This window comes from Marmota marmota, unplaced genomic scaffold (genome assembly GCF_001458135.2).
Source record: "Marmota marmota marmota unplaced genomic scaffold, marMar, whole genome shotgun sequence".
In the NCBI taxonomy this organism is placed as follows: Eukaryota; Metazoa; Chordata; class Mammalia; order Rodentia; family Sciuridae; genus Marmota; species Marmota marmota.
The window spans coordinates 19,438,800-19,451,914 of record NW_026000068.1 but is presented as its reverse complement, the minus strand read 5'-3'; the positions used below and the strand labels follow the sequence as shown (position 1 = coordinate 19,451,914).

At 34.9% G+C, this 13,115-nt stretch overlaps 1 protein-coding gene across 1 annotated transcript in view; it reads left to right on the top strand.

Annotated features, from left to right (window-relative positions):
* Negr1 (neuronal growth regulator 1) overlaps positions 1–13,115 on the top strand; it is a 492,948-nt gene that overhangs the window by 284,734 nt on the left and 195,099 nt on the right. Inside the window, exon 4 of the mRNA XM_048814071.1 lies at positions 11,572–11,692. Within this exon, the coding sequence (XP_048670028.1) occupies positions 11,572–11,692 (121 nt within the window). The remainder of the gene's footprint in view (positions 1–11,571; positions 11,693–13,115) is intronic.

The following is a 13,115-nucleotide window of genomic DNA, read 5'->3' as shown; positions in this document are numbered from 1 at the left end:
CTCAGAAATTCACAATTCATTTCAGATGCTCCATTTTATTTACAGAGAATAAAATAAACCTTGTCTTCAAGGCAGACTCAGAGACTTAGAGGTCTCTTTGGCTTCAGTATGGAAGAGACTTTGAGATTGAATGACTTTGGAAACTTCTACAGACTAGTAGTAGTCTGGATAATTTCTTCCAAATATTGGCTCCCTCCACCTCCAAATGTAAGGGGAGTAATATATCCTCAGCTCCATAGAAAGACTTCATCGTATGACTGAATTAGCTAGTAGGTATTCCAGATATGATAGAGAATGGATGGATACATGAGTGAGAAATAAATGTTAATTATTGAATTTCACTAAAAATTTGTGGTTATTTGCTATGGAAAATTATTGTGACCATAGCTGACTAAAATATAAAATTAGCCAAAAAGTTGTTTGGAACTACTCTCTGAGGCATATGTTGGTAGGATAAAAATTGCTTGAATTTTTTTCTAGAATTCTGCTGTTCAGATATATATATATATATATATATATATATATATATATNATATATATATATATATATATATATATATAATATTTTACTGCCTAGCTATGAAATACTACCTGAGCTATTGTGTAATATATAAAAATTAATTCCTTATATAAAAATTAATGCCTTAAGTTAACCATTTCATTTCAGATGCTTTGCTTCCTATCATTTGAATACTCTAACAACACATTAAATGTCTTATATAAGTGTATTTTATATATATACATGCATACATCTAAGCAGAAAGAAATAAAAAGTATAAGGTATTATATAACAAAACTTACAAAAAATGTGAAGGTTATGTATTTGCAGACATTGCATTACACAACATTAGGTATTTTAAATGTAAAAATTATAGTGTTATAAAACTTTTCTATTCAGCAATGACACCTTCCTTGACCTGCAACAAAATGTGCAACATTTCTGTAATAGAATTGAATGGTCATTGTATTGCATTCTTTACTCACTCAGCAACAGTGATATTTTAATTTTCTTATTTTTTATTTTTTAGGGGTTACTGTTTCAGGCACTATATAGAGGACTTGGGATGCGTCATTGAACAAAATAAGGCCTCTTCCATTGTGGTTGTATATTCCAATGAGAGAGATGATCTGCAGACTAAGGAGTAAATATATACTATATAATATAGAGATCATTGGTGTGAAGAATGGTATTGTCAAGAAGAAAATAGTTGCAGGATGAAGGACTTAGGATCATTATGTTGTATAGGTCCAGGATGTTCTCTTTATTAAGGTGGAATTTGAACAGTGATTGGAAATAAAAGCAAATGCAAGCAAGATGTGAAGATATATGAAAGATGAATATCCTGTATTGAGGAAGTGTCAAATATAAAATCCTGTAGGGGCATATGTGTCCACAAATACCATACTTCAGCATGTCTAAAGTAGATTGGACAAAAGATAATGTACAGACATGTGGTCATTTCACTTAGCCTTTTGTAGGCCACATGATAAATTTGTTTTCTATTGTTATTGTAAAGGGAAGCATGGCTTTGTTTAGTAAGGGTGGAGGATTTGACTTGTTTTAGCTTAAACACCTGTGGCTGCTGTGTTGAGAACAACCTGAGTAAGGAAGGAGGAAGGGAAAACCAGAAGGGTCAGTTAGAAAACCACTGTAGTATTATAAGCATGGAAACAATATATGCTTAAGGAAATGAAATGCTAATTACCTGGGTGGTATCATTACATATCACATACATGTATCAAACTGTCACACCATGCCCCATTCACATGCACAACTATTGTGTCAACTAAAAATAAACAAAAAAGATCCCTGTCATCCCATCTCTTTCGGAAGTTGACGCAGGAGAATCTGGATTTCAAGGCCAGCATGGAAATTAGCAAGACCCTGTCTCAAAGCTAAAATAAATAAATAAACAAAAAGGGCTGGGAATGTAGCTCAGTAATAAATAGAGTGTGTGTCAATTTCACATACATGCACAAAACAAAAGAGGTAATGTGGGCTTGCATGCTAGTTCCAAGGCTCGTTAGAAGTGGTAAAATTCTAGATGCATATTAAAGGCAGAACCAACAAGATTATAGAGTTACTTAGAAATGCTTTCTAATGAGATTGATGAATAGCTAATAGTAACTGTCCAATAAGCACAAGAAATAAAGTATGGGGCTGGGGTTGTGGCTCAGTGGTGGAGTGCTTACCTAGCACAGGTGAGGCACTGAGTTTGATCTTTAGCAATACATAAAAATAAGTAAATAAAAATAAAGGAATTGTGTCCACCTACAACTAAAAAATATTTCAAAAAGAAATACAGTCTGCAGCATGAGAGGAGTAAATAAAGACTATTTAGTGATTTTGACTGAAGGGCTCTGAATGAGATTGAGATTATGAGGAGAGTGTCAGCTTTATTTTATAGATACTTCACAGAGTGGAAGAAGAGAGACCCCAAACATTTTTGTAATAATGTATTCATGTGCTGCTCTTGCTGACAGAATTTCTCTTTTTGTCAGTCAGACTTTTCCTTTCTTGACACCCTCTTCACTTGTCAAATTATGTTTGCTGATAGGCAGAGTTTTCTCATACCACGTTTTTATTTAATCATTGTAGGAAGTATGACACTTTTTTTCCTTGTAAAATATTCTTAGTCCCCCAAATCTCATACTATTGTTTTTGAAAATTATACTTTTCCCACCACGTTTCCTCCCACATCTTCTGAATTCTTTGAAATATACTATTTTGTAGGTAAAATGTCTCTCCTTCTTTCTCATTCTTTTTCTCTTAGCTACTATTTTCTTTTTGTTCTGATTTCACTTTCTTTCTCCCTGAATACAAGTGTATGAAACAATGTTTGCCTAATGAGAAGAAATATCCTCTTTGTATTGCACAACAGCTACCACTTCCCATTAGGTTATTTTTTTCTCCTTGTTTGTAAGCTCATGGAAAGTCTATAGATACATCACACCTGCTTCACAGCCATGATGTCTGTTGATTTGCTCTTTGAACCATAAGGAAATGCTATAATATGACATACTCCAGAATGCAGGTTTCATCATACAGCCAATTCTCACCTCTAAATAAACAGAGATGTAAAAGTGGTTCTAGTTTAATGCTCATTTTCTTATTAAGTAATCTGTAGTTTGGGAAAATATGATTCACTTAACATATTTTCTTAAGTCTTACTAGACTTCTACCATTCTTTCTCATGCATTTGAGGGAAAGGGAAAAAGAACTTGGTAGCTTATAACTGTATTTCTATGATATAAATCCTTATTTTTTTCTTTACTTTCTTTCTCATTCTAGCAATTCAAAGCTTACTTTTCACTTCCTCTAAGACAATGTGTTAGGAATGAAATTCTTTAGAATATATTAGTAATATGAATTATTCATTTTCAGAATTAAACAAGTTTAATAACTGAATTTTAATCAACTTTTTCAATGTTCTATTTTAAGATTATTGAAGGCCACAGGAACCAGAAGAAATAATAAGCCCTTTAGGCAACTAAGAAATCTTATCCAGTGCTTATTCAGTAAGGGCAGAAATCATATCAGCCCAATATTCTTTAATGTCTTCAGATTTATCATAAGGTCTTTGGAGAAAGCTGGTCCTAGATCCAGAAGGAAACATGACCCAGTGAGGAACTGGCCAAAGTGAAAAGTCTACTAATGGTATTGCCAAGTATATCATTATTGCTATAGTTTTGTAGATTGATTGCAAAAATTTTCAATGTATACACAAATTTAGTTCATTCACATTTTCAAAGATCACTATTAGTCTTTAAAAGTGTAACATGACTTAAAGCAAAACAATAAAAGAAGCCACATCAAAATATCTTGGCTAATTTATAAAACTAGAAACATTTTCCCTCTGAAAAAAGTTCCCAATAATATTCTCATGCTATCCAGGCAAATCTAAAGGAAGAATTTGAAATGCTCCAATCTATAATTTTTGAAGATTTATTAAAATATTTTTGTATCAGTAAATTTATATTACCTTCAATATGAAAAAATACATTGAAATGTTTTAAGATTTATAAGGTTTGTACTGAGGATAACTTCTATTACAAGACTGTACATGCTGAGAATAGAGATGCCTTTGGAGAATCCCAACTTCACAATTCTTGCAAACTTGTCCAGTGTATCCAAATCAATCACATACAGCTATAATTTCAGCATGACTGACAACAGACAAGAGATCAAATCATGAACAAGTCTAAAGAAAGAAAGTTTAGAGAATAGCTAGGAAAACAGTGAACCATTTAATTTCTATTGATACAGCTGGTGGCCCAATAAATCTCACACATATTTTACAGTGGATGCCTCAGTAGAGTGTGCATTGCTGACTACAAGGGACAGCTACTTCAAGCTGTAATTTCACCAGTGTTTACCCTTGTCAAAAGCATGATATGAATGGATTCTGCCTAAGTACCAACAAAGTACTCATTATGTAGCCCCCTTTTTTTTTCTTACTGCATTTTTATCTACATCTTTATGAGTCACAGATAACCCATCTACCCATCCATCCAGTAATCCATCAATCCATTAATCCTCAGTGGCCTATAACAGCACATACTCATATCAACACAATTCCATATTTTTCACATCACAATATAAATGACTAATGATAACTTAGTATATTTAATGCTTTGAAAGAGTTTAATATGATAGCATGAAATCTGAGCTTAAGAAAAGAATCTCTTAAGTTTTAATCTCAAACAATAAGCATATAATTTTCTTTGCGGATTTAAGAAGCCAGTGCAAGGGTCTTCACTAATGTTGTTAAAATTAGATTTCATGTATAGTCATATATCTCAGCTTTATGAAATTTCTCACCAAATAGTTTGCTTTTTTCCTGTAGTTCTGGAAGTACAAGGAAATCATATCACAGCTTAGTACACTGTCATTTTGGATATTAAATGTTTAGTAAAACCATTAAGGTCAAGTTTACATGTGAAATTCCATTTATCACTGTCTTTTTTTGTGAAAAAGAAAATGACCTCATCATATGCTTAACTGAATCAATGAATTGATCTTTTGTATTCTTGAGCACATAACTCATTACTGCAAATGCATGTCTTTCTTGAAGGGATGCTCTTGTGTTACATGTGCTTTACATGTTCTATCACATTATGAAACCTAAACTTAGGCCATGAAAAAAAAGACAACAAAGTCTATCATATCTGTCTTTCAGAAAAGAGGTTCTTAATTAACTGCAGGACATGGATAGAATTCAGGGGAAGTAAGAATATACTAGTCCAGGTTTTAATTAAATTAATTGCATGCTTGAGCACCAAGGCAATAATTTTTTAGAAAATAAATTTTCTATTTTACCCATATATTAACATTATTTCATGTTCCTAAAAGGAGTATGGTGATACTACCCTATTTTCCTGCAGTAATTCCTGCTTTAGATAGTGTTTTTTTTTTTGTTTTTTTTTTTTTTGACTGCTAATTCAGTGCAAAGCACTAAGGTACACACTTTCCATGAATTGTTTTATATTGTCTATATGGCAATCCTGTGAAGTAGCTACTATTTATTTTACAGATGAGAAAATTGGGCTTTAGAAGAGTTAAGTTACTCAGCAAATGCCCACTTTTGTTTGACTGCAAAGTATAGCTTTTTCAATACAGTACTTTACCATTATATAAATGTTTAAGGTTCAGGGGTAAGCTGGAGATACATTACATACCAGATTGTTTTTATCTCCTGAGATGCTAACCAGAGGTTTAAGTCAATTTAGAAATCCTTAAATCATAAAGGTTATGATTCAACTGTATCTTGGTAGTTTTATTTTTTTAAAAAAGATTCAACAAATTATTCTTTCACAAATTTTTTTCTCAGCAATAAAGGGAGATCTTCATGTCATTTAAAGTAAAATGAGTCTGTGAAGTAAGGGCATATTGGCTTCATGGAAAACGTTTGTTGACCTTGAGATATGTTTCTTTAAAATCTGTGATAAACTTTGAAATTTTTTTCATTATTTTCCACCCACCTTCAAGGAAGACATTCTCAAAGACTGGCCAAAGTTTTCGTTACTATAGTCTATAAATTCTAGAATCCAGCCCAACATCAACATGCTTATTTACCATAGTATTGTCAAACTGTGTAGCTACTGTAGGACTGATTTCTTTCTCTTTGGGACATCTAAGTTTTCTATTTCTCTTTGGGCACTCTTCTTTGTTGTTCCATTTATTTTATGTAGCACTTTTATTATTGGCCATCATTTTGAGGTATGAGGGCATTGGTAAAGTTTTTGCCATATGATCTAAAGATTCATTCAAACTACCTTGACTTGATAAGGTTATTAAAGTAATTTTTTGACTCATTTAATTTTTTTATAATAAGTTTGTATATAACCGAAGCTCTCACTGAGGATGGCAAAAGAGACAGAAGGTCTCTGTGGCTATTGCCATGTAACTAAGAAAATGAATCTTGATTAGGCTTGTCAGTGCCAAGTACAGAGGTTCTGTTGTTTGCACCTGCAGAGCCTGGAGTTTTGGATGAAGAACCTTTCATTTTCTTCTTGAAATGACTGGCTAAACAATGCAAGAAAAAAAAAATCCCACTGAGTAAATGAAAAGGAAGGACTCTTCTTTTTTGAGCATCTAATCACACAGGTGTTAAATACCCCTTGTTGACCCTTTTGCTGGCTTTCCCCAACATCTGTTCTCTGCTCTTACCTGTATCTATCTAATAACATTCCTCTGAAATGGATTTTTTTCACTGTGTAATTGCTTCTGCTCACAGTCATATACAATTTGGCACAAGGATGGTGGGCTTAAATGTCAGCAGTACACATATATCAGTTTTTTTTCCAAAGGATTCCATTGTTATTGCGAATTTCAGAGGTTCAAGCATTTACTTTCCTTGCTACTTTTGTGATTAAAATATTTCATCAGAGCAGAACAGAAAACTACCTTCCTAATAATTCCTGAAACATAAACACATTATGATGCATACATGTACACTCCTACTGTCAGCTTACATTGCTAGTGCAAGGCCAAAATTTACACAGCAATGGTAGGAATATAATGTTGAAAGAAATAGACTTGGAGAGAAATGATTTAGTTTTATCATGTAATCATTTTCCCAAGAAGTGCCCAATCTGATTTCTTAAAATATGGAACAATTTAGTGTAAAATGACTGTTTTGTACAAGTTAGCCAAGCATACTTACAATTTTCACTGTTACAGCTCCAGTTGGAAATTTAATTAGTTAGAATTGTTTTCAGGGACATCTATCCCAGCCAAGTTAATGCCATATCCTTAGGATGCAAATAATTGAAGCTTTCTCTTAGCATGAAACTTGTAAATACAATCTAGTTCATGAGCACTCAGGAGCTTATGGAACCAATGCTAACTGTTCATCTTAAAAGTCATGGATTACATAACTGAAAATGTGGAATAGAACTTGGAGATCCAATAGTCCAACATATGCAGATATGTCTCAAGAAATATCAAGCCTACAAGATGCTCAAATAAAATCTTCTGGAATTCTATGGTCACTAGTTTTTAAAAAGCTCTATCCAGGAAGAGATTTATAAGATGTACATTGACAACACAATCTCTGAGAAGTACTATATGAAATAAACCTACTGGGCATAATCAGAAATGTCTGTTGTTGGTCAAAGAACCCCTTTATTTGTACAAAGTAATAGAGTTCAGAACAGTATAACTTGAAATTTCACTAAAAATGTTCAGGCATTGTCAGTTAACTAAAAGGAATTGAGAACGTCCAGTGTGATCAAAGATCTATTGAATTAATTTTTCTTAATTCCTGCCTTCTCTATTGTATGTCCAATGACTTTCTCCCCATCCTAAGGTACTATGCCAGCCCCCTAGCTGCTTCTCTGCAAACTATATTTCATAGAACAGTCAAATACAATTTATATAATTGTAATCAAAATATCATTCTTGTGCTCAAAATCTCCCAAATATCACTTACTTAGAGTAATATTCAAAACCTTCACCAGGGGCTACCAGACCTACAAAATCTGGACCCCAGCTGCCAAACTACCATTTCTACTAGATTCTTCTCAGTGATACTCAAGCCATCAAAAATGACTACTTTTCTGTGCTTTAAATAGATGCTGAACTTAAACGCACGTTTCCTCCTAAATATGCTTCTCACTTAAAACCTTAATTCCTGCAAGTAACACATGACTATTATTATCACATCATTTAATTCTTGACTCAAACATTACTTTATAAGTAACTAGCTCCATGACTGCTCCATACCTTGCTATTCCTTTGCCCTGCTTTTTTTTCATCTCAGATTGTATCACTCTGTGTTAGCTCTTTGAGGGAATATTATTATGTTTCACTAATGTGGTCTCTTTTACAAATATTTATTGAACTGATGAAGAAATGATGAATAAATAAGCACATGAATTCTCTTCCTCTCAGTCATTTTCAAAAGATGAAGAGTAATATGAATTTTTATGTACTAAGAAAATTCAATAGAGTCTTAGGTTTGAATTTGTAATGTTGGCCACAAAATCAATCTACACCAATCCCCTATCTACACTGGTTGCCCTAGTGCCCATAGCCCTTTTACTCTATCCTAAGAACACAGAATGTTCTTAGGATATTTTCTTATGTGTATCATTATTAATTATTGATTGATTCACAATTTATTCATGCTTCATGTGACATTTTAGGTATCTTTTCTTTCACGGTGTGCATCAGCATTTCATGACTGCCTAGAAAACAGGATCAGGTCCCTTTAACTTGTGTGGTAAAGCACCCTGTGCCAAACCATATGCACACTGTACTGCATAAAAGCCTTTTAATGACAAATTAGATTTTTATTTCGGTTCATTAGGCCTGGGTTTTCAGGCAATGTTCCGGATTTCATGCTTTTGTTTGTAATGAGTCATGGCCCCCTTGACAAACAAGAGAGTAATTAAACTAACCAGGTTATCAATAGAAGCTTGTGATGGATCTCCTGTTGCATATGGTTATTTCATCTTCAATAATAGTTGGATATCATGAAAGATTACGGCCTGTTAGTGTGACAAGGAGCAAGTTGAAAGCCTGCAACAACAATAGTAAAAATACAATCTTACCTGTACCTTTTACAAGCAAATCAGTGTCATACTAATTGGCAGATGAGTGGAATTTTATTTATAGGCATATTTTATAGGTTTTATTGCTTTCTACAAAGGGACATGAATCTTCCCTTAACAAAACAATTAAAAATTGCTAAAGTATTCTTTACATTGTATTTGTGTGTATTTTTATGTGTTCGTATGTGTGTGTGTATATTAGCTTGCAATCTTTCCTCATTCAAATATTTTTGATAAACATTCTTCCATTATTTTTCACCACGTTATTAGCAAGTACTTTAATAAAAATAGGTATTTGTGATTTTTTCTGGAACCTTATTTAAATTAAATCTTTATGATTAAGAATAAAATACCATAGAAAAATAGAGGTGCAATAATTTAAAAATGAAGAATCACCCTTAATAGAAAGTGATGAATTTACTAGGGTATTAAAAAAAAAGACAATGTTTTATTTATGAAGGTTTATTTCCAGGTTTTATATTCACCACATATTGAAAAACATTAAACCCTATTTTTTTTTCATTGCTTTCCAAAGGAAACTTAACTATATTCAGAGCACACAGTTACTCGGGTCATGTTTCTAAGTGAACCAGGTATTTGCATTTTCCAGGATCCAGTTGTACTGAACTCTCTCCCATTGTGTTATTTAACATATGTGCTATGTTAAAAGCTTGGTATAAAAGCAAATATTTGTGAAAAGACATATCATCCATGGCCTAAAATCTTCTCCAAAATTCTTCCCCCGACAAACTTCCCCTCTCAGTGATGGCATTCTTGCAGTCATGTAAGCCACCTGAAGTCACCTTGACTCATCATCTCCTTTTCTCACTTCTCACTGCAGTCAAGGGGTCCTTGGGGCTCCATCATGACAACAGGCCTGGATCCCAGCCACTCTGCACCACCTTTTGCCACTCTGCAGGAGCTGCCATCACTTCAGTTATTTGCAGCAATTTCCTTCCATCCTGGCCTCACCCATGTCTTTCCATGACGTAGCAACCAGAGGGCTCCTTCCAAAGCACAAAGCGGATCCCACCTCTCTTCTATAGTGGCTCACCATTTTACTGGGTAAAAGTCATATCAGGAACATGGCCCTCCAGGTCCCACCTGATCTCCTGTCCTGTTCCTCTTGGGCCTTGACCCCTGTCACATTCCCTTCTTCTCCTTGCTTCTGCCACACTGATCTTGGTATTTCACAAACAAATCAGGATTGCTTCAGCTGGGCTGTTCTCCTTTCCTGTAAGGCCTTCTCCAGATGTGCACAGAGATAACCACTCCTTTGCACCCAGCCAGTTTGTAAATCCTCCTTCTCAGAGAGGCCTAATCAGACAGCCATCTAAAACATCGCATTCCATTCCTTGCTCTAATTCTTCCTACTTCGCTGTTGTAAGGTGTCTGCTGTTACTGTTTCTGTTTTTACTATAATTAATTTTATCACCTTCTGACTTTTACTCAGACTTCTGTGTCCTTATACCTGCTGTTTATTGTCTCCTCATCCCTACCTCATCTGGAATAAGGCTGATAGTGGAAGTGCTTTGTCCCTTGAAAAAGGCCTGGCGCCTCCTGGTGGCTCCATAACCATCTGATGACTAAAGGAACAGATGGGTTACACAAAAGGTTTTTAAGCATCACCCTCTGCTAGGCACTATGCTTTGATTTCTAAAAGTGCAAAGATGAATTGGATATTGACCCCTGCCATCAGGAGCTAACCAGGAAGCTACCCATATCCATGAAATCGTTACAACAGAAAAGCAAAAGTGTAAGGCATGAGCAACTCATAAATAATACTCACAGAAGGGACAGTTATTTCCAGCTAAAGTAAGAATATGGAGACCATGACACCTAAAATAGGCATTGAATCCGTGGAAATGGAGAAAAGCAGTTTCCACGTAGATGAAAGCACATAACAAAATCACTAAATTGCTAAACCCGGGGAGGAAGTAGGGGAAAACAGAATAAGAAAGGGTCCAGGCCTGTGTCAACACGGCCAACTTCAAGTACAAATTCTGCCTAGCTGTGTGACCTTAGACAAATTGTTTAACGTCTCTGAACTTCCATTTTCACATTTGTAAAACGGGAATAATACCATCGAGCTTAGAGAATTACTGTGAGGAAATCAGGAACATAAAGCACCTGGTCCATTGACTAACTCCTGGTGATTACTCAATAAAGGAGAGCTGTTATTGAAGTGTAGTTTGACTGGAGTACAGATGAAGTGTTCCCCTCACCATGCCATTTTTTCCAACAGGAAGTAAGACCAAAATGTATTGCATTTACTCTGCTGCTCCCTGTGAACATTCATCTATTGTCCAACTTGAAAAATGAAGCTGAAAATGACTAGTCTTGTGTTTCAAGCATAAAATACTGCAAATGTGATGCATTGGCATATCGGGTATAAGATTGCTTTGAATATAGAAGGAATAAAAATATATGTATGTTATATTTTTGCTGCAGATTATTATTTTTTCCTTACCAACCAGGTTTTATTTATTTTTATTTTTTATTTTTCATTTTCAGTTGCTCCTACAATTCAGGAAATTAAATCGGGCACTGTGATCCCCGGACGCAGCGGATTGATAAGGTGCGAAGGTGCAGGTGTGCCGCCTCCAGCCTTTGAGTGGTACAAAGGAGAGAAGAAGTAAGGACTTTGTGATTATTGCTGTGTTTCAAGCACTGGGAGCTAATGTGTTTGTGTTTCAGATACTTACTTTAAGCAATTTCTTTAACTGGCTTGAATGATTCTCAGCAGCAGGCAAAAGGAAGGGGCCCACGTGGGAGGGATGAGCAGCTAATAGCATCCAGAAGGAAAGTCCACATTGGTTTATATAATCTCAGAAATGCCTGCAAATCCCCCAGTGCCAAAGCCTTTCATTTCTTTGCTTCCTTTCTGAACCAGCACACCAAGCCTCTTTCTGACAACCATATTTACTTGGGAAGTAAACCTGGCTCTAAAGGACTTGAGCAGAGCCCCCACAAGAGCACTTCAAATGCAACGGCGCTGTGGACTCAGCCTGGCTTCCTTGATAAGCCTCCACCCTTGCACCTGCCTGACTCTCCCATAAGACAGTGGAACGTTCTGTGTTATGGGACACTGTGTTTCAGATACTCTATCACGAAGCAGTCTGCAGAGGAGATAAAATACATAGTTAAAGAACTAACCAGAGGATTTGGGGCTACGCTAACGTCAGCTCTGTATGATTGTACCCTAGAGAAACCACACAAGTCTTGGTAAGAGCTTTTGAACAAGACAAGGATTGATACTTTCTTCTTCTTTGAACCAGTAGGCTCATTCATACCTCTTCAACTGCTCTTATCGAGGCTTCTAGGAAGCTGTTGGCTAACTAGAAGATGTCATACAGACGTAAGGATTATTATCTATACTACACATATCTTGCTTCAAAATTAGGGAGGGACAAATTCAAGAAAAATATTAGGATGAGTCATATTAAATTGCCCATATTTTAGTAAAAAACAGAAAAGCCAAATATTGGCAATTCCGTATAATTCAACACAGTTGTATGGGGTTTGTTTACTCAGATCCGAGCTCAAAATTAATTGAAACTAACATCCAAAGAGAAAGCTGGCAAAATCACACAAGAACTTACAATTGCCATGATAGGTGAAAATGGATTAGATAAGCAGTTACTTTGATTTTGAAATTGGAATCAAAAAGTGGTTTGTGGAAGATAGTCTCCCACTTTAACATTGGACTTAATGTTCTGAATATCTCACTGTAGGTTTACCTTAAATTTTTGCAACTATTTTATTTGCAACCTCTTATAATTTGGGTTTCTCAGTTCTTATTCTTTTCACTAATTAATTTATGCTTTTTGCTAATTCTAATTGGGGCTTTGTGGTATATTTTTTTATAATACTGAGAATGAGATTAAATGATCTGTGGTCACCCCCATTCCACCTATGACATTCTAAGTCTTCAAATATAGTCTTTGTCAGATCCTCATAACCCAGGTTGAAAAATGGTCAGTTTGTGATTATCTACATGTCCACACATCCAGTAGAGTGCTCTCAAAACTTGAAACGTGTGGAACTTTTTGTTCAAA